Below are 27,773 nucleotides of genomic sequence, written 5' to 3' on the forward strand. Positions count from 1 at the left end.
CCCAGCTACTTGGGAGGCTGAGGCAAGAGAATCACTTAAGCCCAAGAATTTGAGGTTGCTGTGAGCTGTGACACCAAGGCACTCTACCCAGGGCAACAGCTTGAAACTCTGTCTCAAAATAAATAAATAAATAAATAAATAAATAAGAATGAAAAGGACATTCCAAGTATAAGGAACAGAGTGCGACGACCTAAGGGCAAAAGAGAGTGTGATTTCTTGGGATAGCCTCTCAAACCTCATTTTAGGTGGTGAATATTATGAGCAATTGTGGTGAGAGATGAGATTGAAAGGAGAGGTTGACATAGGCCTGACAACCTAGGGTTTAATTTGGCCCTGAGAGCGCTAGGGTGCTACAGATGGGTTTTGAGCAGGTGAGGGCCCTGATTATATTTGTGTTTTAGAAAGATCCCTCTAGATGCCAAGTGAAGGGAGAATAGGAAGGGTGAGAAAGTAGTCTGGGAGACCAGAGATGAGGCTGATGTGTGGAGGTGGGAAGATGTTCTTGAGGACAAGAGGAGGTCGAACTAGGGCTGTAGTGAGGAAGTGGGAAAGAGAAATTCTGGTGGTATAATGCAAAAGACTTAGGGGTTTAGGCAGAGGGTGAAATGAAGAGAAATAGTATGAATCTGGGAAGACACCCTGGTCTGTGGCCTGGTTCACTGAGTGGATGGCAGGGCTAGTCCTAAGACCAGGACCCTGGAGAGAAGCAGGATTTGGTGTAAGATTTCAAGTTCATTACAGAATTTGTTGAGTGTGAAATTCTTCTGGGGCATTCCAGTGAGAAATCCGGGAGGCCATTGAATAAGTGAGTCTAGAGGATTCTGGGATGGGGGCAAGGTGGCTGTAGCAGAAGTGTGGAGCCCTGGCCATTGGTGGGGCTGATGTTGGGGTCAGGGTAAGACTTTGGATTACTAGCGGATCATTGGAACATTGGAAGAATTATGGGGATCAGTGAAATTTTGGAAGCAGAGGTAGGTTTTGAAGAAAGTGAAGTTGTTGAAGATAGTAAAGTCATGGAGATATGTATTGGATGTTGGTGGAAAATATGGAGGAGTTGGGCGATAGTGTTAATCAGTTGTTGGTCACATGAAGTCCTTGGAGTTTTGTGGAGACATTGGGGTCAGCAGGGATTTGGGGGATCGTCAAGGGTGGGGAGGAGTGGTTGCTGTGGTCAATTGGGAATTTTAAGATGTCGGTAGGAAACACTGGGGGTCAGCAGGGTGTTATGTTGGGAGTCATAGGAGACACCAGGGTCACCTTGGGTCAGCTGTGACGTCATGGGAAAGCTAGACTATGGCTGAGGCCTTCTCTTGCGGGTCCCTCCGTTGCTAGGCAAACCGTTCCCAGGGCACGGTTGCTAGGGACTTGAAGTTTCTCACGGGACACGCCCCTTTCCGCTGAGGGCCCCGCCCCCGAAGCCAACCACAAGTCGGTCCCGGACACGAAGGCCGCGCCCACTTTTTCGCCCCTCCCTCAGCCCCAGAACCGTTACCCGAGCGACCGCAGGGGTTCGTCCGGCCTCTGATCCGGGGTGCCAATCGAAGAGGCGTCGCCTGGGCAACAACCCTACCTTTTCCGGTGCAAGTCCGTGGCTTCCGTCAGGGGGCCTGGCGGCGGGCGGCGGGGCCCGTGGGGCGCCCAATATGGCGGCGGGCGGCGCGGAGGGCGGCGCGGGCCCCGGCGCCGCCATGGGGGACTGCGCGGAGATCAAGTCGCAGTTCCGCACCCGCGAGGGCTTTTACAAGCTGCTCCCCGGCGACTGCGCTGCTCGCAGGTCGGGTCCGGCTTCTGCCCAGACCCCGGCGCCTCCCCAGCCGCCGCAGCCCCCGCCCGGCCCTGCCTCCGCCTCCGGCCCAGGCGCTGCGGGCCCCGCCTCATCCCCGTTGCCCTCAGGCCCTGGACCCGGGCCCGCGCTGCCAGCCGTGCGCCTCAGCCTCGTGCGCCTTGGGGAGCCTGACAGTGCCGGGGCCGGGGAGCCGCCCGCCACGCCCGCGGGGCTGGGCGCCGGGGGAGACAGGGTCTGCTTCAACTTGGGCCGCGAGCTCTATTTCTACCCCGGCTGCTGTCGCCGCGGGAGCCAACGGGTGAGCAGCCTGCATCCTGGGGCCCTGGGTTCTGAGAGGATGAGGTTCCCCAAATTGACTTGGGGTCCTGAAATAGGCATCCTTGATGTGATGGACATCTCCAGGGGGACAGGATTCTTGGAGGTAATGCAGGAAAGGCGATGGCAGGTCTTCGGGTGCTGGGCGTCCTGGAGGTGATGGGAAAATCCTCCTCTCTCCCCGTTAGGCGTAGGTGGGATGGAGAGTGTTCTGGATGTGATGGGGCATCTGAAATGATGTGGCACCCCCAGGTTCTGCGGTGGCAAGCTTTCTGCAGGTGATGGGGAATCCTGAGCTGATGCAGGCTCAGAGGTGATAGAGAACCCAGAAGTGTTTCGGTATGGTGGTATAGGAGGGGTCTTGAGATGGGACAGCCCAGACATAAGGGAAATTCTGGAAGCGGTGGAGGCCTTAGAGATAATAGGGATCCAGGCTAAATGGGATCTTAGAAGAAAATAGAGGTCTGGAGATAATGAGAGTCCTGGAGGAAATGGAAATCCCTAAGTTGATGGGTGATCTGAAGGGGATGAGAGGCTGGGGTAGGAGAAATCCTCAGGTGTGATGGATCCTCCTGAGGTGATGTATGTTCCAGAGGGGCATGTGATCCCCAGAGTGATGAAGATCCTAAGAGCTGAAAAGTGATGAATGTACTAAAATGTGGGGCATCCTGAGGTCTGATGGGTCCCTGAACTGTGGTAAGGGTCCTGAGGTTTAGGAACTCCAAAGTGAGGGATATCCTGGGATGTTTTGGGCTTTATAGCCCTGGGGAATTTGGGTGACCCCAAGGAGTTGGGGTCTTGGGATATTTTAGTACTAAATCTCAAAGGAGTTGCTGAGGTTATGAGGGTGGGACTGGAAAGGAATCAAGAAGCTCAGGGACTGTGAGGACCCCAGATCATGATGCTATGGGCAAGGGTTACCCCGAAGTCAGGGTTGGAGGTCCAACTCTGGGGTGGCACTATGGTCTCTGGAGGGGTGGGGTCCTTACAGTCTTTTCCACCTGTTTTGTCTGCCATGGAACCCTTTCCTGTCTGTGGTTGCCTCCTCTCTCTCCACCCACCCATCCACCTACCCACTTCCCACAGAGATTTAACCCTGCTTCCTCTTAGTGGTTTCCTCCAACCTCAACACCCTCTTCCTTCCTCTCAGTAGTATACATCATTAACTTTTTTTCTCCCACTACTCAAGTCCATTGACCTCAACAAGCCAATTGACAAGCGGATCTACAAAGGCACTCAGCCCACCTGCCATGATTTCAACCAGTTCACTGCTGCCACAGAGACCATCTCCTTGCTGGTGGGCTTCTCAGCTGGTCAGGTGCAGTACCTGGATCTCATCAAGAAGGACACCAGCAAGTTATTCAATGAGGAGGTGATTGCTGCCCCCAGAGCCCAGAACTGCTCCCTCCCATCCCTGATGCAATATTTGTCATTAGGCTGCAGCTGCCAGGGGAGCTACATAGGCCTGAGAGGGCAGGATGAGTGAGGGATGGGGAATGGGATAAGAGCAGCTAATAATGACAGCTGCTCTTGCTGTGTGAGCTCTGTTCTAAACACTACTCCTTGAGCTTTCATCAACCAGTGGGTAAGGGGTTGTGATGCCCATTTTGCAGATTAGAGAACTGAGGTTAGTACCTGATTAGGACTTACTTGATGCCCTTGCTTTTCAAATCCTGGGCTCTGTGGGCTTTGGATTCAAATCCCTGCTGCACTATTTACTCACTGTGTCAGTGACTTTGGGATGGTGACTGTTCTCTAAGCCTTGCTTTTCCTCCTCTGCAAATTGGGATTCTCATCCCTATCTCATAGGAATGCTGTTGTAAAATAATACATGGAGATTGCTTAGTCCTGGGCTAACTTGGCACATGAGGAAATGCCAGCAAATGACCTTATCTGCCTTCAGGTATTGCTTTTATCCTCTTATCTAGTTTTCTCTGATCCAGAAGAGGTGTTCCATAAATATTCTCAGAATGAGTGAGTAGCTGAAGAAAGTGAGTTGACCGTGAATGGATTAAAAATTCATTAGCTTGTCCATTTATAAAATAGTGATTGAGCATCCATCCTGTGCCAGGCACTGTTCCAAGCCCTAGGGATATCGCATCTCAGGGGATTGAACAGACAGAAGGCCCTGCCATTGTGGAGCTTTCATTCTAGTTGGGGAGACAGACAGTTATCATGTATACTGTGTGCCAGCAGGTATTAAGGCCCCTGGAGAAAAGTGCAGCAGGGAAAGGGGCTGAGGAGACTTGGTGAGTTCAATATAGTGGTCAGGAAAGGCCTCACTTACCAAGGCGTGGTAATGAAATAAAGACCCGGAAGAGGTGGGAAAAGTTACCTGGGGAAGGACAGTAGTACGAACAGAGGGGACATGTAGTACGAACACCCTGAAGCAGGACAGCAAAAAGGCCGAGTGGCTAGAGCAGTGACTGGGGGAGAGAGGATAGTAGATGATTTCCATGAAATAATGGAGGGGCTGGCCCACGCAGAGTCTAGAAACCCATGGAAAAGACTTTACCTTTTACTCTTAGATGGGAAGCCTGTGGAGGAGCCTTTCTCAACCAGGGTACACCTGACCCATAAAAGGCAGAAATGCTGCAAGTGATTATTTGCTCAATTTTCCAAAGAATGGGAGGCAACTTGGGTCCCAGGAGGAGAAGTTCATGATATGTAATGGCTGCCTGAGAGTGTTAGGGCCATAATCTCTGGAACCCTGGGTGAGAGGCTGTACCATGTTCGGAGCAGGACAGTGCCAGGTGCTGGCTGACATGTACCAGCATCTCTCTGGCAACTGCAGAGTATAAAGAGGCCCTGGGTAGGGGAGGCCTGAAGGCCAGTTCGGTGGCATTGCAGGCTTGATGGTACCTGAGAAGGGGGTGGCTGGAGTAGGGTGGTAAGAAGAGGTCAGGTTCTGAATGTATTTTGAAGGTTGCACCTACAGGATATGTTGAAGGGATCAAATATTAGTTGTGAGGAAAAGAGGGACAGAGGTACCTAGGATTTTGATACAAGCACTTGACAGAATGAAGTTTCCATTCATTTGTCCAGAAAAATATCTTTAAGGTACCTCCTGTGTGCACTGCTTTATAGGACAATGAATAAACTTTTTGCCTTAAGCCTGACATGTAAAGATAGGAGAAGGGTTAGACAGATAGAGAACAGTTCTATGGCAAGCAGGACTGTTCTCTCACCAAAGATGGGACATCAAGGCTCCTTGGGACTCCCTTGGCCACCTTGTAGGCAGCTCTTGTTCCCCTGTGCTTCCATGACCTAGTATCTGTCTGTCTCCCTCAGTCTGGAAGCTTCTGTCTGAGGAGGACGCAGGCCTGGCTTGGCACCCACTGGTTAAACAGGGGCATGTCCGAAGGCCTCTTGAGGGAGCTGGGTTGCAGAGGAGGCTGCCCACGGCTTATTGCCTTCTCCCAACCCCAGCTTGTCTCCCTTAACAGCGGTTGATTGACAAGACTAAGGTGACGTACCTGAAGTGGCTGCCTGAGTCGGAGAGCCTGTTCTTGGCGTCACATGCCAGTGGTCACCTGTACCTGTACAACGTCAGCCACCCCTGCGCCTCAGCCCCACCCCAGTACAGCCTGCTGAAGCAAGGCGAGGGCTTCTCTGTCTATGCTGCCAAGAGCAAGGCTCCTCGCAACCCACTGGCCAAGTGGGCAGTTGGTGAGGGGCCCCTCAATGAGTTTGCCTTCTCTCCTGATGGCCGGCACCTGGCCTGCGTCAGCCAGGACGGCTGCCTGCGTGTCTTCCATTTCGACTCCATGCTCCTGCGTGGGCTCATGAAGAGCTACTTTGGGGGTCTGCTCTGTGTGTGCTGGAGCCCTGATGGCCGCTACGTGGTGACAGGTGGTGAAGATGACCTGGTCACTGTGTGGTCCTTCACTGAAGGTCGTGTGGTGGCCCGGGGCCATGGCCACAAGTCTTGGGTCAACGCCGTGGCCTTTGACCCCTATACAACACGAGCAGAGGAGGCAGCGCCAACAGCTAATGGTGATGGGGAACGCAGTGGCGAGGAAGATGAGCCGGAGGCTGTGGGCACTGGCTCGGGTGGGGGCGTCCCGCTCTCCCCACTGCCCAAGACTGGCTCCATCACCTACCGCTTCGGCTCAGCAGGCCAGGACACGCAGTTCTGCCTGTGGGACCTCACTGAAGATGTGCTGCACCCTCACCCGCCCCTTGCCCGCACTCGCACCCTCCCTGGCACACCTGGCACCACGCCGCCAGCGGCCAGCAGCTCCAGGGGTGGTGAACCTGGCCCGGGCCCCCTGCCCCGATCACTATCCCGCTCTAATAGCCTCCCACACCCAGCAGGCGGTGGCAAGGCTGGTGGCCCTGGTGGGGCCGCAGAACCAGGTACACCGTTCAGCATCGGCCGCTTTGCCACGCTCACGCTGCAGGAGCGCCGGGACCGGGGGGCTGAGAAGGAGCACAAACGCTACCACAGCCTGGGCAACATCAGTCGGGGTGGCAGTGGGGGTGGTGGCAGTGGGGACAAGCCCAGTGGCCCCACCCCCCGCAGTCGCCTGGACCCCACTAAGGTGCTGGGCACTGCACTGTGCCCACGCATCCACGAGGTGCCACTGCTAGAGCCTCTTGTGTGCAAGAAGATTGCCCAGGAGCGACTGACAGTTCTCCTGTTTCTGGAGGACTGCATCATCACCGCCTGCCAGGAGGGGCTTATCTGTACCTGGGCCCGGCCGGGCAAGGCGGTGAGTTGCCCCACATCGGCTTGCCAGGGGGCCTGATGGGACCCTTGGTAGGAGGAGGCAAGGTGTTGGTAGAGAGAGGCTTTTGTCACTATTATAGCCTCTGCCTGTTGGATGGTGGCGGCCTATGGAAATCTTAGCGTCCTAGAATGAGACTTCTCAGATCTTAGAGTAATGGGTGGCTGTGAGTAGAGAGAGGGACAGGTGTAAGGGACAGTTGCCAGTGGTGGTACCCAAGGCCTGCAATCTGAGGGGCAGGCAGCAGGCCCAGCACGACCAAGTCTTTTAGCACTTGTGACTTGAAGTAGAATCTACCAAATGGAAAATCTCTTTCTTAAATGGTAAAACTTTTTTGAGTACTTCAGGCCAAAACCCTAGTGGCAACTCTAGCTTGAGCTTATGGGTGTGGCTTCCAGCCTGGGTCTGGGTGGGCCCCTTAGCGTCCACGCCATGGGCTGGGCTGGCAATCTGAGACCTGGGTTCCATCCCACTCCCTTTGTGACCCAGAGCAAGTCACCGTCCCTCTCTGATCTCCCATTTATCACCACTTAGAACAGAGAGCCTTTAAGAGGGGCAGTGGGTGGATGTGCCTGCCTTCTCGGGTGGCTGTGAGGTTCAGAATGTCACAGTAGGCAAAGTACAGGCCTGGCACCTTCTAAGTTTGAAGCTTATCTCAGATGTCTCAGTCTTCTGGGGTGGGCTCTGACGCCCAGGATGTCAGATGTGAGGGCTACAGCTTTGTTCCTGAGATCCTCAATTTTGGAATCTTAGTGGTCTGAATCCCTAGAACTTAAGAGCACAGTGTCAGAGCCTCAGCAGCAAGTGTGTTGGGATTTGGGGAGTGTTGGTGAGTCCTGAAAGAGACCCCTCTATCTCCCTAGTTCACAGACGAGGAGACCGAGACCCAGACAGGGGAAGGAAGTTGGCCCAGGTCACCCAGCAAGTCAGTGGTAGAGGTAGGACTGCCCCTGAGTTCTTCCTCAGCATCTCAGGATCCCCCTCCCCCAGAGGTCAGAAGGGGACCCCAGTTTCTCCAACTCCGTCCCCTCATCTGCCCAGAGTCTGCCGAGGACTTTGTTGTATAAACGTGCCAATTGGCAGGACAGAAAAGCCAGCTGAGATGCAAGTTCCCCAGCCTAGAGCAGCAGCCTCTGGGGAGTCTGGGTTGGACTGAGGGATAAGGCCAGGGTGGCAGTAGCCTTGGGGACTCTGGGAGGCCCCCTCCCCATGGCACTGGCAGAAACCCCAGCTGGTCTCTAATCCATCCTGTCTCTCCCTTTCGTCTTCCCCAGGGCATCTCCTCCCAACCAGGCAACTCCCCAAGTGGCACAGTGGTGTGAAGGCCAGGATGACGGGGTTCCCCACCCCATGTCCCCAGACTCCTAGCCATAACCTCCCCATCGACCTCAAGGATCAGCATATTAACAAGACTAACCATGACTGATGGACTGCTTCGGTCCCCCACCCTGCACAAATTTTGGGGGGTCCCCCAGACTTGCCCATATACTGGGGGGATGTGGTGGCCCTTGTGGCCTCAGCCTTGTCCCCACCCACTGCCAAGTATAATGACCCCTTCCTCTGAAACATCAGTGTTACCCTCATCCCTGTCCCCAGCATGTTGACTAGTCACTCCTGAAGGGGAAACTCTCCACCCATAAGAGCCCAGCTCTGGTGTGTGCCCTCAGTTGAGAGGGTGGGGCAGAGGGTGGCCCACCCCATGCCTGGCCCCCATCCCACCCTCCCTTGCTATTGTCTGCTTTTGAAGATTGTTAAGTTATGGAAGCCCCTCAGGGCTTTCCCTGTCCCCAGGACGTCTTATTTATACTAAACTTCCCTGTTTTCACAGCACTCTATTCTCTTTGGATGTGGCATAGAGGACGTGTATGCTTTGCTGTTGTCCTAGAATCAGTCCACTTTAACCAAAGAAAGAGGGCAGGCCTGCCTTCCCCAGCTGGCCCTCCTGCTCCCTTTTAAGAGCAGGAAAAGTTGAAGCCGGGGAAGGGAGGGAATGGAAGAGGTGGGCAGCAGGCCCTTAGGAAGGAGAGGAGCATCACTGTCCCCGTGTCTCAGAGGGCAGCCAGGCCCCCCTTCGGAGTCCTCAGCGGGCATATTTCAAAGTGTCAGAAACTCTCCAAATCCACTACTCCAGAGGCCTACCAGGGGCAGGGGGGTGCCCAGTCTTTTCCTCAGGCCTGCCCCAGTTAAGGCCCAGGGACCCAGAGCGAGTGGAGGCCATGATTCCCACCTGGGAGAACTGTTCAATCTCGAAAGAAAAGCTAAAATCCTTCCTGGTTGATTCTTAGGAGCCATGGGGAGTGGTGTCTTCCTGCTCCACTCTCCACCCCCCCCTTCCCCCAAATGTTTCTGTTTTTAATCCCAGCCTGAGCAGGAATGTGGCTGCCCAGCCAGAGGCCAAGGAGCTATTTTAGGGTCTCTTGCCTGGTGAGGGCCTGCCCCACACTTGCCTCCCCCGGGCTTTGGGCAGCGGGTCACCCCTGGTTCTGGCTCCTATAGGTGTCCCCTCCTGATCTCCTTACCCTCCCTTCCCTACCTCCTGCCAAAAAAAGAGTCTGTGTAAAACAGGGCCTGAGGGCTAAATTTAACTGTCCCAAAGTCGGAATCCATCGCTGAGTCACTGAGAAATTGCCCTGCCTTCTGCCCCCCCTTCCAGTTTTCAGCCCTTTCCCCACCCCAGCTCTAGAGCTTAGAACAAGGTGGTGGGGGTGGTATGGACTGGATCACCCTGATCCATTGGCCCATCTAGGCAATGGGGGCAGCTTGTCTTGGAATCTCACACCTGTGGCTTTCTTCTATGCCCTGCCATTTTATGGGGTGGGGGGCGGGCATCTTGAGGGATGAGATTCTCTATTCTAACACCCAGTCTAGCCCTGGAAAGAGGTGGGGGCTGGCTTGTGAGGGGTTAAGGCTGGGAGGTGGGAGGGAGGTTGGACCAAGGGGTGGGGAGAGAGGAGGAGGCCTCCACTGCAGAGAGAAGTGGCCAGAGAGGCCCACAGGACAGCCAGGGACAGGCATGCGGCCAGGGTTCTGGGGCTTGGGCAGGGGCTGCCAGGCCCCGTGACGGGAGGACTTCGAGCCCCTGGCCCGGGGAGAGGGCCATGGTGCTGCCTGACCAACATGTCAGCCGAGGTGCGGCTGAGGCAGCTCCAGCAACTGGTGCTGGACCCCGGCTTCCTGGGACTGGAGCCCCTACTCGACCTTCTCCTGGGCGTCCACCAGGAGCTGGGTGCCTCCGACTTGGCCCAGAACAAGTATGTGGCCGACTTCTTGCAGTGGGGTGAGTGGCTGCCTGCATGGGCTCCCCCTGCCTGGGGCAGGAAGCAGAGGCAGGAGGTGGGTCTGGGTGCAGGGGCTGGCCATTGCCGGGCAGGAGGGACTGTATGGAGGTCCTCCCATTCTGGGGCCCACAGCTTGGACTTGGGTCCTGGGGCAACGTGCCCCTACCCTGTGCCATCCTGAGGGCAGAGGAAGGTCAGCAGAGGCCAAAACAGCCATGACTTGGAACCATAGCTCAGGAGTTAATAGGCTAGGCTGGATACAGTCTCCCATGGCCTCCTGCGCTTCTTCCCTCAGTCTAGGCCTAGGGACATGCCAGGAGCTCCGTCTCTTAGCCCCCCCCTCCCTAATCCCCCCATATGGGCCCTGTGGTCCTCATCCCTGGTTTCCTACTACACAGAGCAGGCCGGGAGGGACAGCATGTAGCAACTGCCAGGGGTGCGGCCAATGGGCAGGTGTTTGGCGCCAGCCTCTCCAGCTGCCCCAACAGGTGCCCAGGCACTGGGAGGGCTCAGTGACTCACACAGGCCCTGAGGGATGACCAGCTCTGCAGATAGGCCACTGGCACCCTCTTTCCACACCCTGGATTGAGGAGGAACAACTTCGGGTTCCTCTGGGTGCCTCTTTTCTCAGTAGGTCCTATGTCTCATTCCCAAGGTCTTGGTCCCTACTAGCCTGCATGGATCAGCCTGCCATTCCCCTCTGGTTCCCTATGTTTTTTAGTTCTCTTGGTTCGGGACCTCCAACCTTCTAGTTGTCCCACAAAGTCCCTTCCTACCAGGTCTTTCCAGGCCCCTGGGACAGGTCCAGAGGGAAGGTGCTTCAACTTCAGCTTCCTGCCTTGTCTGCTCCCCATGCATCCTCAGCCCAGGACTCAGGCTTACATTCTTGTCAACCCTAACCCCGCCACTCTGGCCCCCCACCATGCCTGGCCCTCAGTGGTTTGCTCTTGGTCTTCTTGTCCACCTTCTGGGGCTCTTTCTTGTCTTGCAAGTGTCCATCTCTTCTGACCCAGGCCCTGCTCTTATCCCTCCCTCCATTTCACGGATGGGAAGGTGGAGGCCAAGGGCCAGGCCACTCAGCCTCCCCAAGAACCTTTCCCTACTGCCCCTAGCCTTTATGATTTTCCTAGCCACCCTGGTGCACAGATGAAGTTGGGCTGGTAGGGTAAGCTGAGACCTGGGGTTGGGTAGGGGTCTGGCTGTCCTGTGAGGAGCACTCCTTTTGTGGCTTGAGCTGCATCCTGCGCCCCTCCCCTGCCAAGCCTCTGGGGCGGGGGAGGGGGCCTGGGTTCCCGCTGCCTTAAAAGGGCTCAATGTCTTGGCATTCTCCTCCCTCCCCCGTCCTTAGCCCTGGCTGGTTCTTCTCGGCTGGCCCACTCTCTCTGAGCCCCCCAGAATGTGCTGGGGCCTCTCTCCTTTGTAAATCCCTCTGTCTCCTCTCTTTTCTGCTCACACTCATCCCTCTCTCCGTTCTTCTACTTCTTTCACCCAGTAGGAGCTCAGGCCTACCTCTCCCCACAGTGCATTAGTTTCTGGCCTCCACCCTGGCCCGTCCCCTTCCCAAACTGCCCTAATTAATGCTGTAGGACCTTAACCTTTCTGATGGCCATCTGTAAATAAGGGGTAGCGTTAAAGTCCTCCTTGTTGGGAGTATATGAATCCAGGATGGGTGCCCACGCTGGCTTTGTCTCCTCCCAGCCCCAAATCTAGGGTTTCCTAAAGTGTGGTCCAAGAACCCCTGCATGTGAATCTGGAGGTACTGGTTACAACTGCATGTTCTGGGGTATAACCCCGGACATAATAAATGAGAACCTCAGGGTGGGGCCTGGGCCTGGCACCTCCACCATCACCTGGAGTTAGGATAGAGGACCTGAAGCCCAGAGAGGTCTAAGAACAGTCTTATTTCCTTCTCCCGGCTCTTCAGCATCACTCCTTCTCCAGACATTTGTTAGCTCACTCCCTCCATCCCACTTGCCACTGGAGCCACCTGGCCCAATGCCCTGTCCCCAAAAGGGGCTCCCAGGCACCTTACCTATGGGAGGGCACTTTTGGGTCCTCCAGACCTCACAGTGTATTTGGGGATGTCCATGGGAGACAGTCCTAAGGTGAAACAGGTGGAGAGAGGGGAGACTGAGGGACAGAGGATGGGACTTCACCCTGGGTCTTTAGTCGGTCCCATCGACCCTGAGATCTGCCTCCCCACCCCCAGCGGAGCCTGTCGTGGGGAAGCTTAAGGAGGTCCGACTGCAGAGGGATGACTTCGAGATTCTGAAAGTGATAGGACGTGGAGCGTTCAGCGAGGTGAGCCCTGCATAGCAGTGGGAACGCTGCCTGGCAGGAGTGGGGACTTACTGGTGATGGGCGGGACATAGAGGTTCAGGGCGGGGCCTAAGAAATTGATGAATGACTGAACCTTAGAACTTAGAGCTGGGTTGAGGGCGGGGCTCGGGACCAGTGGGCGGGTGCTGTCTTGGGGTGTGGTGCCACAACTGGGTGGAACTAGGGGTGGAGTCTGGTCTGGAGCTCTTTTTCTGGCCACCTCCATCCCTGTCATCTTGTTTTGGCCATCAGGTAGCAGTGGTGAAGATGAAGCAGACGGGCCAGGTGTACGCCATGAAGATCATGAACAAGTGGGACATGCTGAAGAGAGGCGAGGTGGGGATGGGGCTTGTGGTGGGGGGTCCTGGAGGGTCTGCCCCTTTCACCTGCTGCAGCTCCTAGGGTACCCTCCAGGTGTCATGCTTCCGTGAAGAGAGGGATGTGTTGGTGAATGGCGACCGGCGCTGGATCACACAGCTGCACTTCGCCTTCCAGGATGAGAACTACCTGGTGAGTTCCAGGCCAGGTAGCTGGGAACAGAGATGGATGCCCAGGCTGTCAGTTAGCCACTGGAGGGGAGAGGAAGCGCTGGGATTGGGGGAGCTGTCCCAAAATGCCTAGGAGCAGTCTGTGTGTGTGCTAGGAGTTTGTCTCAGGTAGAAGCCAGGCCACTTTACCTGGGAAGGGAGATTATTAATGTCCCTTACAGATCTTTGCCTGGGCTTCGTCTGGGGGACTCTAGTATAAGATGCATCTGTTGCGGGAGTCCCTTACCTGGAATGGGGTAGCTCTCCAGGAGTTCTGTCTTAGGCACTAACTGGACGGGGAGTTACCTGAGATCTATATTTTCCCCTGAATATCTCAGAGAGAGTGAATCTGTCCTGTGACATCCTAGGAGAGGTAGGGGTCGGGGGGAGTTCGTGGCAGTGAGTGGGTTGGTCTCCCATTTGGCCTGGGGTATCTCTGGGGTCTCTTAGGGCTGGGGCCGCGAGGTCTCCGCCCAAGGATAGGGTGCCTTTGGGAGTCTTTGTCCCAGGACTACCGACCACTCATGACACGCCCCCTGCAGTACCTGGTCATGGAGTACTACGTGGGTGGGGACCTGCTAACACTGCTGAGCAAGTTTGGGGAGCGGATCCCAGCGGAAATGGCGCGCTTCTACCTGGCTGAGGCAGTCATGGCTGTAGACTCCGTGCACCGACTGGGCTATGTGCACAGGTGGGTGGGGCCGGGCCTGAGGGGCGGGGCCAGGAGGGGGATAGCAAAGCTTGTCTCCTGGTATTTGGAGCTCAGAGAGAGCAAGCCTTAGAGAGGAACCTCCTTGATTGGAGCCCACTGAGGACGGGAGTTGGGAGTGAGGCCCAGAACTGTAGAAACCTCAAAAAGCAAAACCTGGGGAGGTAGAGGCCCGAAACGTTGCTGGCAGTGGAGGCGTCAGAACCTTGCAGGATGAAGGGAGGGAGGCTCACTTAATCCTTCATTCCTTCCCTGAGCACAGGGACATCAAACCAGACAACATCTTGTTGGACCGCTGTGGCCACATTCGCTTGGCTGACTTTGGCTCCTGCCTCAAGCTGCGGGCAGATGGAACGGTGAGCGGGTGCGACTGCTACAGGAACAACTCAGAGCGCCCATGAGGGGGCAGGGAAGTTCAGTGTGGGAGCAGGCCCGGGCACATGGGCAGTGCTAGGGCAGGAGGGAACCGGATGTGGAGTGGAAAGGAAGCGAATAGGCCTAAGTATGCATGGTGTGGAGCAGGTTTAGACCAGGCAGAGGGAGGGCATCAGCATTTGTCACATAATTGGAAGGGGCCTGAGCTCGTGGGCAGGGTTGGGCCAGAACCCAGAATTTAGGCTCAAGCCCAACTCTGGCCCTGTTGGCACAGGTTCGGTCGCTGGTGGCTGTGGGCACCCCAGACTACTTGTCCCCTGAGATCCTGCAGGCTGTGGGTGGCGGTCCTGGGCCAGGCAGCTATGGGCCAGAATGTGACTGGTGGGCACTTGGTGTGTTTGCCTACGAAATGTTCTATGGGCAGACACCATTCTACGCAGACTCCACTGCTGAGACTTATAGCAAGATTGTCCACTACAAGGTGAGCACAGCCCCAAGAAGCCCCTGAACTCTCTGTACTTGCTCCCAGGCTCACATCCCCCTCTTTCCATTTCCCTCTGAGCAGGAGCACCTGTCTCTGCCACTGGTGGACACAGGGATTCCTGAGGAAGCTCGAGACCTCATCCAGCGGCTGCTGTGTCCCCCAGAGACAAGGCTGGGTCGGAATGGAGCAAGCGATTTCCAGAAGCATCCTTTCTTCTTTGGCCTCGACTGGGATGGCCTCCATGACAGTGCTCCCCCCTTTACTCCAGATTTCCAGGGTGCCACTGACACATGCAATTTTGATGTGGTAGAGGATGGGCTCACTGCCATGGTGAGCGGGGGTGGGGTAGGTATCTGCAGCCCCTGCTTGGCTGAGGGGACCTCCCCATTCCCCCTCCATAAAGTTGGAATAATGACAGTACCTACTTCCTGGAGTCCTGAATCATTCATTCCCTAGAGCACTTGCTCTGTGCAACCCAGTGCATGATCTAGACTTCTAGTCTGGGGGGGCACAAACCAGTCCCCAGTAATGAAACCCCTGAGTGATTAGAGCTGAAATGGGAGCATTCAGGGTACAGGGGTCCTGACCCAGCATGGAAGGTCCTGGAAGGCTTCCTGGAGGGGAGTGTCTAAGCTGAGACCTAGAAGATGAGGTAAGGTGAGGTGGGGAGGACTTTTCCTTCCTTAGGCCATCTCTCTCTCCACGGCCTAATATGCTGCCCTGGAGTGCTTGCTCAGCTCTGGATGACCTTCTGGACATTCCAAATCAGCCCTGGTCCCTACCCTCATCCACTTGTAGTCTAGGGAGGTATATATTTTCATGTAGTGTGGCAAATGCCCCGAGGGAGGCAAAGGATACAAGAAGTGATGGAGGGCCACTTTAAATAAATCCTGAGTTGGGGTTGGTTTGGGGGCAACATATAAGCCAAGACTAGAAAGGGGTGAGAGGCCAGCCTGACAACTGTTGGTCACATCCATGGGTCTTTTGTGTAGGAGACACTGTCAGACATGCAGGAAGGCGTGCCGCTGGGGGTCCATCTGCCTTTTGTGGGCTACTCCTACTCCTGCATGGCCCTCAGGTAAGCTCCACCCTGAAAGGCCACCAAAGACCCCAGAGGCTATTTGGGCTTCTGTGTTTCAGCTCCTTCTTGGACAGTAGCTTTGTAGGATCAGTCTTGAGACTTTACTGTTTGGGGACCAAGAACTCCCTAGGAGCCCACAGTTGTAAAATCTTAAACATTTCAGACCTGTAAAATTTTAGATTCAATTGTAAAACTCAGAACCACAGACTTGACCTTTCAGAATCTTGTAGCTGTTGACTTTTATATTCCTAGTACACAGAACCATGAGGCCTCAGTCTCAGGCAGTAAGAAGTATAGGATTTTACAATCAATTTTAAATGAACAAACTCATTGAACTAGTCATGTAACAATATGGTCTTAAAAATGTTAATTATATAGGGTGGGCCTGTGGCTCAGTGGGCAGGGCGTCAGCCCCATATACCGAGGGTGGCAGATTCAAATGCGGCCCTGGCCAAACTGCAACCAAAAAATAGCCGGGTGTTGTGGCAGGCGCCTGTAGTCCCAGCTTCTCGGGAGGCTGAGGCAAGAGACTCGCCTAAGCCCAGGATTGGAGATTGCTGTGAGCTGTGTGATGCCACGGCACTCTACCAAGGGCGACAAGGTAAGACTCTGTCTCTACAAAAAATAAAAATAAAATCCCAGCACTTTGGGAGGCTGAGGCAGAGGATCACATGAGGCCAGGAGTTCGAGACTAGCCTGAAGAAGAGGAGAAACCTTGTCAAAAAAAAACAGAAAAATTAGCCAGGCATTGTGGCACATGCCTGTACGTGCCTGGCACTTTCAGCTACTCGGGAGGCTGAGGCAAGAGGATCACTTGAGCCCAGAAGTTTGAGGTTGCTGTGAGCTATGATGCCATGGCACTCTCTACCCAGGGCAACACAGTGAGACTCTGTCTCAAAAAATAAAAAGTTAAATAAAATAAAATAAATAAAAAGTTAGGGTGGCACCTGTGGCTCAGTGAGTAGGCACCAGCCCCATATACCAAGGGTGGCAGGTTTGAACCCAGCCCCGGCCAAAGTACAACAGAAAAATAGCCAGGCGTTGTGGCAGGCACCAGTAATCCCAGCTACTTGGGAGGCTGAGGCAAGAGAATTGCTTAAGCCCAAGAGCTGGAGGTTGCTGTAAGGTGTGACGCCACGGCACTCTACTGAGTGCGACAAAGTGAAACTCGGTCTCTAAAAAAATAAAAAATAAAGTTAGTCTGTAGTCCTAGCTGCTTGGGAGGCTGAGGTGGGAGGATCACTTGAACCCAGGAGTTCAGGATTAAAGTGTGCCGTGTTGGCCTCACTGCATTCCAGGCCTGGGCAATACAGTGAGACCTTGTCTCTATAAAACCAAACAGGCGGACAGTGCCTATGGCTCAAAGGAGTAGGGTGCCAGCCCCATATGCCAAAGATGGCGGGTTCAAACCCAGCCACGGCCAAAAACTGCAAAAAACAAAAAAACAGTTCAGGCGAGGTGGCTCACCCCTGTAATCCCAGCACTCTGGGAAGCTGAGGCAGGCAGATTGCCCGAGCTCATGAATTCCAGACCAGCCTGAGCAAGAGGGAGACAAGAGAATTGCTTGAGCCCAAGTCGTTGTTCTGAGACTCTTGTCAAAAAGAAAAAGAGGGCCGGGCATGGTGCCATCCTAGCATTGGGGAGGCCGAGATGTGTGGATTGTCTTAGCTCAGGTTTGAGACCAGCCTGAGCCAGAGCGAGACCCTGTCTCTAAAAATAGCTGGGCGTTGTGGTGGGCGCCTGTAGTCCCAGCTACTCGGGAGACTAGGCAAGAGAATCAGTTGAGCCCAAGAGTTTGAGGTTGCTGTGAGCTATGATGCCACTACTGCTCTACTGAGGGTGACAAAGTGAGACTCTTTCTCAAAAGCAAAAGAAAAAACAGGTAAGGAAAAGGCAGTTGATCCCTGAGCCCACTTTCTTTTTTTTTTTGTTTTTTTGTAGAGACAGAGTCTCACTTTATGGCCCTCGGTAGAGTGCCGTGGCCTCACACAGCTCACAGCAACCTCCAACTCCTGGGCTTAAGCGATTCTCTTGCCTCAGCCTCCCAAGTAGCTGGGACTACAGGCGCCCGCCACAACGCCCAGCTATTTTTTGGTTGCAGTTCAGCCGGGGCCGGGTTTGAACCCGCCACCCTCGGAATATGGGGCCGGCGCCTTACCGACTGAGCCACAGGCGCCGCCCTGAGCCCACTTTCTAGCAGGGGTCCCAGCTCCCAGACGCATATTCAACAACTAGGAGAACAGGTTTTTGTTTTTGTTTAATTGAGACAGAGTCTCACTTTATCACCCTCGGTAGAGTGCCATGGCATTATAGCGCACAGCAACCTTAAACTCTTGGGCTCAAGCTATTCTCTTGCCTCAGCCTCCCAAGTAGCTGGGACTATAAGGTGCCAGCCACAACGCCTGGCTATTTTTTTTGTTGCAGTTGTCATTGTTGTTCAGCTGGCCTGGGCTGGGTTCGAACCTGCCAGCCTAGGTGTATGTGGCTGGTGCTCTACCCACTGAGCTAAAGGTGCCGCCCCCCACCCCCCTTTTTTGGAGATGGAGCCTCAAGCTGTCACCCTGGGTACAGTGCCTTGACATCACAGCTCACAGCAACCTCCAACTCCTGGGCTCAAGCAATTCTCCTGCCTCCACCTCCCAAGTAGCTGGGACTATAGGTGCCTGCCACAATGCCCAGCTATTTTTTGGTTGCAGCCGTCATTGTTGTTTGGCAGGCCCAGGGTGAATTCGAACCCACCAGCTCAGCTGTATGTGGCTGGCACCTTAGCTGCTTAAGCCACAGGTGCTGAGCCCCCCCCCACCCCCTCACCTTTTTGTGAGACAGTCTCAAGCTGTTGCCCTGGATAGAGTGCCATGGCATCATAACTCACAGCAACCTCCAACTCTTGGACTCAAGCGATCCTCTTGCCTCAGTTTTTCTATTTTCAGTAGAGCCGGGGGTCTCACTTTTGCTCAGGCTGGTCTCAAACTCAAGAGTTTGAGTTCAAGCAATTCACCCGCCTTGGCCTCCCACAGTGCTAGGATTACAGGCGTGAGCCACTGCACCTGTCTATTTTTTTTTTTCTGTGACAATCTCACTTTGTCACTCTCGTAGAATGCTGTGGTGTCATAGCTCACAGCAACCTCAAACTCTTGGGTTCAATTGATCCTCTTGCCTCAGCCTCCCGAATAACTAGGACTATAGGCACCTATCACAATTCCCCACTACTTTTAGAGATGGGGTCTCGCTCTTGCTCAGGCTGATCTGGAACTCCTGAGCTCAGGAAATCAACCCACTCTGGCCTCCCAGAGTGCTAGGATTTCAGGTGTGAGCCACTGTGCCCAGCCTCAGAACAGATTATTTTCCAATCTGTTTTTATTACTGGACGATGCATAACAAACACCACTCCTTATCATTAATGAAGTACAGCATGATTCTGAACCACTGTAGTATCCTGCCTAATGGCAGGTCAGGATTTAACTCATTGCCTGTTATATTCCAGGCACATGTCCAGGATAGACAGGTCCTTGAGATATATTCCCACAGGAAGGATTGCTGGGGTGGAGGAGACAGTCTCTTCATATTCTTAGGGTGGGTCTGTCTGCTTCCCAGTAGCTGCATATAAAGGGGTGTGCTGATAATCTGGATATTGGGATCCTATGCCTTTGGCGGTGGCCAGAGCTGGGCAGTTTTGTCTTGAGGGGCCCCCTTCTCTGTCCTGTGGCCTTAAGGAGAAGAGTCTGCAAAGGGAGGAGGCAGCATACTCTAGAATGGATGTCTGGACTCCAAGTCCCTGGAGAAGGTTTAGAAAAGGAAGCAGCTCCCAGGGGCCCAAGGCCATGGGAGGCACAGGGCTTTCTCAGAGGAGGACCTGGAAGCCACACTGGCACTTTGTCTCTTCACTCTGCCTACCCTCCCCACCTCAAACCATGAGGTCTTCAGGGCCAGCTGCCCCTTGCCCACAGGGTAGGGAGTCCTGGTTCTCGACCTAGGGATAGCAGCCTCTCTTCCTCCCCACATCTCTTCCTTTCCCCAGGGACAGGGAGGTCCTCTCAGGCCCAACACCCATGGAACTGGAGGCGGAGCAGTTGCCTGAGCCACAGGTGCAAGCGCCCAGTCTGGAGCCTACAGTGTCCCTGCCAGAGGAAACAGTAAGTTGATGAAGGAAAGTGTCAGAGATAAACAGTAAAAAAAAGGTGAGTGCTTCCAGGCTGCCATGCACTATGGCCCTCTGGGAGCTTACTGGACAGAAGCAGACAGAAAACCTGTAGAGATGAAGTTACAGAAGTCAGGAGCAGTAAATTATAGCAGGCCATTCAGTTTGTGTGTGCACATCCCAGGTGTGTGTGGGGGAGAGCTCTGAGTTTATCTTTGAGCTGAGCACTAGCAAAGAAGGAGCCAGCCATACAAAGAAAAGCACCAACTGCTCAATAGAGGGAAGCTGGAGGGCAAAGCCCTGAGGTGGGAACACCAGTTTGTTCTTGGAAGTGACAGGAAGGTAGTATGGCTGAGCTGTTACATAAGAAGGGGAGGGGAGGCAGGAAACAAACCAAGCAAGGCCTTTGGTAGAGCAGGTTTTGTACTGAGGGCACTAGTGAGCTGGAGAAATTTTGAGCAGTGGAGGGACATGGTCAAGTTGAGTTAGAGTTTTAGTATTAGCCCTTGGTTCCTGTGTGGATAGGAGACCCACAGAGGCAGCAGAGGTAGGGAAGGAGGAGACTTGGGTCACTGCCTTAGCTATGGGGATTCCAGAAATTTCAGGGGTGGGGAGTAGAGGACCCCGGGCCTGAAACTGATGCTGAAGTCCAGAATCATCCAGCAGCCACAGGCAGCCCTAAGCCCTGTCTTATACACAGGCTGAAGTGGCAGTTCCAGAGGCTGTCCCAGCAGCACAGGCTGAGGCAGAGGTGACGCTGCAGGACCTCCAGGAGGCCCTGGAAGAGGAGGTGCTTACCCGGCAGAGCCTGAGCCGTGAGCTGGAGGCCATCCGCACCGCCAACCAAAACTTTGCCAGGTCGGGGTCAGGGCACAGGGAGTCTTGGCAACCATTTGCAGCCCCTCTCGCCCGGACTCAAGACAGGCTCATCGTCCTTTACCTCCTTACAGTCAACTGAGCGAAGCGGAGGCCCGGAACCGTGACCTGGAGGCACACGTCCGCCAGTTGCAGGAGCAGATGGAATTGCTTCAGGCTCAAGGAGCGGAAGGCGAGTCTCTCTTCCACCTCCTTCCCCGAGGGCGCCTGGAGGAGGTGGGCTGGCTGTTTGGTAGGGGTGTGGATATCTGGGGGGAGAGGGGCCCAAGCTGGGGCACGCCACGCCACTGCCCTCCTCCGTCCCTCCACGCGCCCTACGCCTCTCTCTTCTCCTTCCAGCTGTCACGGGGGTCCCCAGTCCCCGGGCTACGGATCCACCTTCCCATGTAAGACCCCTTTCTTTCCCTTGCCTCAGGCCTGCTGCCCACTCTGCGGATCCCCTCTCCCCATCTTCCCGCCCGTATTTAGGGCTCACCCAACCTCTTTGCGACTCTAGGGGGCAGAAGCCCTTAAGTCAGCCTCAGGACCTCCTTCTGTTAAGGTGTCTCACCAGATTCCCTCCGAGATCTCCCCCGATTCCCCACCCGGCTTTGACTCCCCTCGCTGTCTCTCGCCCCATGCCGAGGGCTGGGCTGGGCTCCGATCGGGTCACCTGTCCCTTCTCTCTCCAGCTAGATGGCCCCACGGCCGTGGCTCTGGGCCAGTGCCCGCTGGTGGGGCCAGGCCCCATGCACCGCCGCCACCTGCTGTTCCCTGCCAGGGTACGTTCGGCTGCCCACGCCCGCCGCCGCGCTCCCGCCTGGCTACACCAACCCCTCGCCTCCCCTGCTTTGCTGCGTCTCTTTCGGGCTCCGCGCATCGCGGGGAGGATGCTCAGGCAGCCAATCAACAAAGGCCGCTAGGAAGCAACCAATGACGAGTTCGGACGGGTTACGAGCTTGATGCTTACGAGCAAACCAACCACAACTGCAGGCTGTTGAGGGCCGGGGGCGGGGCGTAGGGATGATTGAGGACCCCCCCCATTGGGCGCAGGCGGAGTGAGTCCCAGGAGCCAATCAGAGACCCATGTCGCCAGGTGCTGATCCCGCCCTCTCGCCCGCAGGTCCCTAGGCCTGGCCTATCGGAGGCGCTTTCCCTGCTCCTGTTCGCCGCTGCTCTGGCTGGTTCCGCCACCTTGGGCTGCGCTGGGTTGGTGGCCTACGCCCGCTATCTCGCCCCGGCCTGGCGCTGCCCGGGAGCCGCCTTCGCCCCCTGAACCCTAGAACCCCTGTGTTCCACTCGAGGCTCGTTGAAGGGTTGGGTGGCCCGGACACTACACAGAAGACGCTCCCGCCGCTTTCGGGTTCACACTTCTCCGAGCGTGAACCGGAGCTCATCTCCCCAGCTCCTGTACTATGATCCAGGCCCGCCCCCTGGTGGCCGGGGAGAGAGGAGCCGGGTCCGCGACAGGCGAATAGGGCTCGTAGGGGCATTGTATCCGGGAATGCTGCTGTTGCTGTTGCAGGGTGGGATCGCAGACCACTTCTTTCTTCCTACCGGGCTGAGGCCCCGACGTGGATGAGGAAACTGCGGTCCTGAGAAGGCAGCAGGCCGAGCGTGGCTATCCATTTTTCACCCTCCACGCACTCCCACCTACCACCGTCAAACGCAAATTCCCGTGCATGCGGTTCTGCTTTCCGGGGAACGTTTTATTTCCGTGGCAAACGTTCGAAGCGACCTCTGCCCTCTTTCTCGAAAAGCTTTGGCCTTGGCCAGCCCCGCTTTTTCGGGGACTCTTGCGTCTCCCTCCTCACATGCGCTACTCTCAGAGCCATAGTAGGCTCCGTCCGCCTTAAGAGGTTTGGATATTTATTGATCTTGTTTTGTCTTCTAACTCGCTGACAAGCTTCAGGATCCCTACACCCCAACCCACGTTTTGGATGCACTGAGACCCCCCGACATTCCTCGATATTTATTGTCTCTCCCCACCTAGGACCCCACTCCCGACCCTCGCAAATAAAAAGGCCCTCTCTACTGCTCAAAGCTTGGAACTGCTCAGTGTCCGCTCTGTTTGCGTGGTGGGCGGGCTGCTTAGTGAGCCAATCGGAAGGCAAGCAGAGGCGGCCAATGTCCGGGCGGAGAGCTAGCGGGACTCAAGGCTGACGAATCAGGACTGTTAAGAAGGAAAACTGGGGGAGGAGTCTCGGCGGCCGTCCAATAGGAGGAGACACGCGGGCCATACCCCCCGCATCTCCCCCGCCCAGCTGTGGTCCAGCTGTGCCTCGGATGGTCGAGGAAAAGGAGGCAGGGCCGGCAGCGCGCGCGGCCATCCTATTCCCACTGCGCCTGCGCAAGCCACGCGCATCCGCTCTAGGAACGTAGGCTGCAGAAAAGTTGCAGCAAACTTTCTAAACCAGCTTCCCCCGCCCTCCTCCCGGCCAGACCCGCCCCCCTGTGGAGCCGGGAATTCCGAGGGGCGGAGCGCAGGCCGAGATGGGGAATGGGGGGGCCTTTAGAGGACCCTGCAGACGGAGGCGTGCAGAAGCTCAGTTTCCGGGCGGAGGTGGCTTCGCGCCCTTAGCCCTTCTGGACGACCCGTTACCTTCTCCGTTGTCCCGATGGGGAAACTGAGGCCCTGAGCCAGACGCACACGCGGGGGGAGGCAGACAGCGCGGCCAGAGACGGAGGGAAAACAAAGGGAGAAACACGGACAGACGAGGAGGGGGACGGATACACACAGGGGCAGACCCAAGTGGAGAGCTGAGTCTGGCAGTCGGGGCGGGGGAGGGCCGCAGGGTCTGCCAGAGGAGACGATCGAGAAGCTCCAGGGGGCGGCGAAGAGGGCCGACAGGCGGGGGAAGGGGCTGGGGAAAGCCCGAGGGAGGAGGAGGAGGGAGGAACTTCCCAAAGTTGCTAAACATGGCTACCTTGCCTGCGGAGCCGAGCGCGGGGCCGGCGGTCGGGGGGGAGGCGGTGTCGGCTGCGGCGACTGAAGAGGAGGAGGAGGAAGCGCGCCAGCTCCTGAAGACTTTGCAGGCGGCCGAGGGTGAGGCGGCGGCGGCGGCGGCCGGGGCCGGGGCGGGCGAACCGGCGGCGGGAGAAGAGGGCCCGGGGTCCCCGGCCGTCCCCGAGTCGCCCCCCGAGGCCACTGCCGAGCCGCCCACGGGCCTTCGCTTCTCGCCCGAGCAGGTGGCGTGCGTTTGCGAGGCGCTGCTACAGGCGGGCCACGCCGGCCGCTTGAGCCGCTTCCTGGGCGCACTGCCCCCGGCCGAGCGCCTACGTGGCAGCGACCCGGTGCTGCGCGCGCGGGCCCTGGTGGCCTTCCAGCGGGGCGAGTACGCTGAGCTCTATCGGCTACTCGAGAGCCGCCCCTTCCCGGTCGCCCACCACGCCTTCCTGCAGGACCTCTATCTGCGCGCGCGCTACCACGAGGCCGAGCGGGCCCGTGGCCGTGCGCTGGGCGCAGTGGACAAGTACCGCCTGCGCAAGAAGTTCCCGCTGCCCAAGACCATCTGGGATGGCGAAGAGACCGTCTACTGCTTCAAGGAGCGCTCCCGCGCCGCGCTCAAGGCCTGCTATCGCGGCAACCGCTACCCCACGCCGGACGAGAAGCGCCGCCTGGCCACGCTTACTGGCCTCTCGCTCACGCAGGTCAGCAACTGGTTCAAGAACCGGCGACAGCGCGACCGGACCGGGGCCGGCGGTGGCGGGCCCTGCAAGAGGTAAGCGGACTCATGCGGCGCAAGTCTGGTTTTTCGGGGGACATTGTATCCACTACCCCTTCTCCCGGTGCCCACTACTGGGGTCAGCGCGCCGAGCTCTTTGGACACTTCCCGCTAACACCCTGGGCCCTCTACCCGGGTTATCACTGCTGCGCACGCGGGAGACTGGGAGACCCCTTCCAGCTGCTCCATCCAGGCTCCAATCCAGATCCCATCTATGTTCGGGACTGTATTGTGGGGCAGCAGTGAGAAAGTGGGGGCTCTAGAGCGCTGCGAAAAGGGGAGAGGAGTTTTTGCCCACCACAGCCTATGTAAGGGTTGCTTTCAGGCACCCTTAGCAGCTGAGCCCTCCCCTGACCGTTACTCTTTCCCACCCACTCCCACACCCCCCAGGGTCCAAACAGCGTGGCCTTCGTCTGTCTTTGTTGTGAAACGTGAACCCTCCCTAGCTCCGGTTTCCCTGTAACCCAAGCCCTTCCCCTCCCACCCTGTGGGCCTGGCGTCTCTTTTCTCTGATGCCCTGTGGGGAGGGTACTGGGGAGCAGAGCTGGGGGTCTGCTCCTCACTCTCTCTGGGATACTCCCTGCTCATCTACTCTCAGTCTAACGCAGGAAATTTCAGGGCAACCTGGATGCTTTGCCTCTGGGGCACTGGGTCCAAGGCAGTGGGAAAGCAGGGCCTCTTCCCTCCCCATCCCAGCCAGTGTTAGCTTTTCTGCGATGGCATCAGTGCAGGGCTTCCAGAAGGCCCTGGAGTGGTCTCACAGAGGTTTCATAGCCGAGAAGTGGTCCGAAGAAGTCTGGGCAGGAGAAAGGTGGGAGGTAGTGGGCAGCCTGTGCTCCTGCAGAGAGCTCTGTATGGGTAGTCCAGCTGGCTAATGAACCCCCACTTACAATCATTTCTCTGGTCAGCGAGTCTGATGGGAATCCCACCACTGAAGATGAGTCCAGCCGAAGTCCCGAGGACCTGGAGAGAGGGGTGGCCCCAGTGTCTAGCGAGGCCACTGCCCAAGGCTCCATATTTTTGGCAGGGGCCACCCCTCCTACACCATGCCCTGCCTCCTCCTCCATCCTGGTGAATGGGAGCTTCTTGGCGGCTAGCAGCTCTCCAGCTATGCTCCTGAATGGCAGCCCTGTCATCATCAACAGCCTGGCCCTGGGGGAGGCCTCCAGCCTGGGCCCCCTGCTTCTCACAGGGGGTGGGGCAGCCCCTCCTCCACAGCCTAGTCCCCATGGGGCCAGTGAGGCCAAGACCTCCCTGGTCCTGGACCCTCAGACTGGAGAGGTTCGGCTGGAGGAGGCTCAGCCTGAGGCCCCTGAGACCAAGGGAGCCCCGGTCACTGCATCAGGGCCAACTGGAGAGGAGATCGCAGGACCCCTGCCCCAAGTGGTGCCTGGCCCCCAGCCAGCTGCCACCTTTCCTCTAACCCCAGGACCTGTACCTGCTGTGGCTGCTCCACAGGTGGTGCCACTCTCCCCACCCCCTGGGTACCCAACAGGCCTGGGTCCCACCTCCCCCCTGTTGAACTTGCCCCAAGTCGTGCCCACCTCACAGGTGGTGACTCTGCCCCAGGCTGTGGGGCCACTACAGTTGTTGACAGCAGGGCCAGGTAGCCCTGTGAAGGTGGCAGCTGCAGCAGGCCCTGCCAACGTGCATCTGATAAACTCCGGGGTGGGTGTGACAGCCCTGCAGCTACCTTCAGCCACTGCTCCAGGTATCCCCTTCTCTCTCCCTAGCGACCTACTGGGTGAGAGCTGGGAGAGGGGAGGGCAGTTCTCAGAGAGAGAAGACTATCAATGGCCTGAGGGGGGGGGCATCTCACCCCTAGCAAGTCCCAGTGCTCTTCTGTCCCAGGCATAGTGTCCTGGCTCCAGCCACATAGACCTGGTTCTGCCTGGCCGGGTCTCAGTCACCTGCCAACCAGCAGCCTCCCCCCCACCCCGCCCCGTTCTGCCAGCTGCTTCTGGCTCCGACCTTGTGCTTGGCCCATCTCCTCTCCCCACAGGAAACTTTCTTCTGGCCAATCCTGTGTCTGGCAGCCCTATTGTGACAGGTGTGGCTGTGCAGCAGGGCAAGATCATCCTCACTGCCACCTTTCCTACCAGCATGCTCGTCTCCCAGGTCCTGCCGCCAGCTCCCAGCCTGACTCTGCCCCTGAAGCCAGAGACGGCCATCTCAGTGCCTGAAGGAGCCCTGCCAATAGCCCCTAGCCCCGCTCTACCAGAGGCACATGCCCTAGGAACCCTTTCTGCACAGCAGCCACCATCCACCCCTGCTGCTACCTCTGGTGCTAGCCTGCCCTTCTCCCCAGACTCCCATGGTATCCTGACCAACTTCCCAGCACCCCCACCAGAGGGGTTGATGCTGTCACCTGCGGCTGTACCCATCTGGCCAGCAGGACTAGAACTGAGCACAGGAACAGAGGGGCTGCTAGAAACAGAAAAGGGGCTGGAGACACAGGCCCCCCATGCTGTGCTAAGGCTGCAGGACCCTGACCCTCAGGGCCTGCTGTTAGGGACCACAGCAGGGGGTGAAGTTGACGAAGGGCTGGAAGCTGAGGCCAAGGTCCTGACCCAGCTACAATCGGTGCCTGTGGAAGAACCCTTGGAACTGTGACCCAGCCTGGCCTAGATTGCTCTTCTGACAATGGTGCTCAAGATGCAGGGACAAGACCTGGGAGGAGGGAACCTCTCAGAAACACAGTTGCTGCAATCTGAAGATTCTATACACACTACATCCTTCCAGCCCAGTTAACCTCCAAGCCCTAGAGATGCCCAGGGGACTCACCCCTGTTCATTTTCTGTCCAGGGCACCGTCCCTGTCTGGATGGGATGCTTCCTCTGTTACAGCCCTTTCCTTGCTCTGCCCCACCATATATAGGGGGATTTGGGACATCCTGACTCAGGACTCTTGCCCCCCCCACACCTGGTACTGGCTGTGAGCCAAAAACCCTGCCAGATGGCTGGGTTTCCAGCTCTCTTCCTATCACTCCCTGAAATGCTATTAATAGCTCCAATGATATCCAGTATTCTCACTACTGTCTGGAATCCAAGGGTGGAGGACAGGCAGTGCCCCAGACTGACAGACTTTTTCCCTAGCCTGGTCCCACCGGCCCTTCCTGCTGAAAAGGGATGCCCTGTGTGGGCAGGGCAGGTTCTGCTCCACTAGCTCCCCTGGACTAAAGCCCTCACTATCACATCCAGCCCCAGACCAAAGACTCCCCCATCCCTGGGGGTAACCCTGAACCTGTGTCCAGTTTGTATGCTAAATCTTTATTTTTCTAGGACATGTTTATGTATGTTTCCACTTCAATTAAAATTACCAGACAGAATACTGGGGGTGTGGGTTTCCTTCCAAATGATTTGCCCAAAGAAAACCTAAATGACAGTCCCACTTGAGTTTGTGGTTTTCTGGTGGCTACTTCCTGAAGGGGACAGAGGAGTTCATACTCAGT

At 56.5% G+C, this 27,773-nt stretch overlaps 3 protein-coding genes across 9 annotated transcripts; all 3 read left to right on the forward strand.

The window, feature by feature from the left end:
* The first annotated feature begins 1,477 nt into the window (after positions 1–1,477).
* Positions 1,478–8,397, forward strand: DMWD (DM1 locus, WD repeat containing). Of its 2 annotated transcripts, XM_053607833.1 has the most exons (5): positions 1,478–2,084; positions 3,291–3,473; positions 5,548–6,816; positions 7,695–7,769; positions 8,106–8,397. In XM_053607833.1, exons 1-5 carry the CDS (start codon positions 1,644–1,646, stop codon positions 8,151–8,153), a joined length of 2,016 nt encoding a protein of 671 aa, XP_053463808.1. In that variant the 5' UTR covers positions 1,478–1,643; the 3' UTR covers positions 8,154–8,397. The 2 variants fall into 2 exon arrangements, with proteins under 2 accessions (XP_053463808.1, XP_053463809.1); XM_053607834.1 differs by lacking the exon at positions 7,695–7,769.
* A 1,329-nt stretch (positions 8,398–9,726) lies between these two features.
* Positions 9,727–22,648, forward strand: DMPK (DM1 protein kinase). Of its 6 annotated transcripts, none has more exons than XM_053607837.1 (15): positions 9,727–10,108; positions 12,319–12,410; positions 12,681–12,764; positions 12,843–12,938; positions 13,498–13,646; positions 13,927–14,020; positions 14,314–14,520; positions 14,605–14,853; positions 15,516–15,601; positions 19,623–19,737; positions 20,443–20,600; positions 20,693–20,790; positions 20,958–21,004; positions 21,294–21,379; positions 21,721–22,648. In XM_053607837.1, the coding sequence occupies exons 1-15, from the start codon at positions 9,949–9,951 to the stop codon at positions 21,878–21,880; spliced, it is 1,881 nt and encodes a 626-aa protein (XP_053463812.1). In that variant the 5' UTR covers positions 9,727–9,948; the 3' UTR covers positions 21,881–22,648. The 6 variants fall into 6 exon arrangements, with proteins under 6 accessions (XP_053463812.1, XP_053463813.1, XP_053463810.1 ...); XM_053607838.1 differs by having other exon boundaries at positions 9,728–10,108; positions 21,290–21,379; XM_053607835.1 differs by having other exon boundaries at positions 9,730–10,108; positions 14,605–14,868.
* A 740-nt stretch (positions 22,649–23,388) lies between these two features.
* Positions 23,389–27,706, forward strand: SIX5 (SIX homeobox 5). The gene is made up of 3 exons (XM_053607831.1): positions 23,389–24,319; positions 25,231–26,033; positions 26,325–27,706. The coding sequence occupies exons 1-3, from the start codon at positions 23,517–23,519 to the stop codon at positions 26,933–26,935; spliced, it is 2,217 nt and encodes a 738-aa protein (XP_053463806.1). The 5' UTR covers positions 23,389–23,516; the 3' UTR covers positions 26,936–27,706.
* Positions 27,707–27,773: the final 67 nt, after the last annotated feature.

The sequence above is a fragment of the Nycticebus coucang genome, chromosome 10, assembly GCF_027406575.1.
Source record: "Nycticebus coucang isolate mNycCou1 chromosome 10, mNycCou1.pri, whole genome shotgun sequence".
NCBI lineage: Eukaryota > Metazoa > Chordata > Mammalia > Primates > Lorisidae > Nycticebus > Nycticebus coucang.

Coding starts and splice junctions, on each gene's coding strand:
- DMWD (XM_053607833.1), top strand. CDS start 1,644: ATGGCGGCGGGCGGCGCGGAGGGCGGCGCGGGCCCCGGCGCCGCCATG. Junction 2,085..3,290: donor GTCGCCGCGGGAGCCAACGG/GTGAGCAGCCTG, acceptor CCACTACTCAAG/TCCATTGACCTCAACAAGCC. Junction 6,817..7,694: donor GGGCCCGGCCGGGCAAGGCG/GTGAGTTGCCCC, acceptor CTATCTCCCTAG/TTCACAGACGAGGAGACCGA.
- DMPK (XM_053607835.1), top strand. CDS start 9,949: ATGTCAGCCGAGGTGCGGCTGAGGCAGCTCCAGCAACTGGTGCTGGAC. Junction 10,109..12,318: donor GGCCGACTTCTTGCAGTGGG/GTGAGTGGCTGC, acceptor CCCCACCCCCAG/CGGAGCCTGTCGTGGGGAAG. Junction 14,869..15,515: donor CCATGGTGAGCGGGGGTGGG/GTAGGTATCTGC, acceptor TCTTTTGTGTAG/GAGACACTGTCAGACATGCA.
- SIX5 (XM_053607831.1), top strand. CDS start 23,517: ATGGCTACCTTGCCTGCGGAGCCGAGCGCGGGGCCGGCGGTCGGGGGG. Junction 24,320..25,230: donor GGTGGCGGGCCCTGCAAGAG/GTAAGCGGACTC, acceptor TTCTCTGGTCAG/CGAGTCTGATGGGAATCCCA. Junction 26,034..26,324: donor ACCTTCAGCCACTGCTCCAG/GTATCCCCTTCT, acceptor CTCTCCCCACAG/GAAACTTTCTTCTGGCCAAT.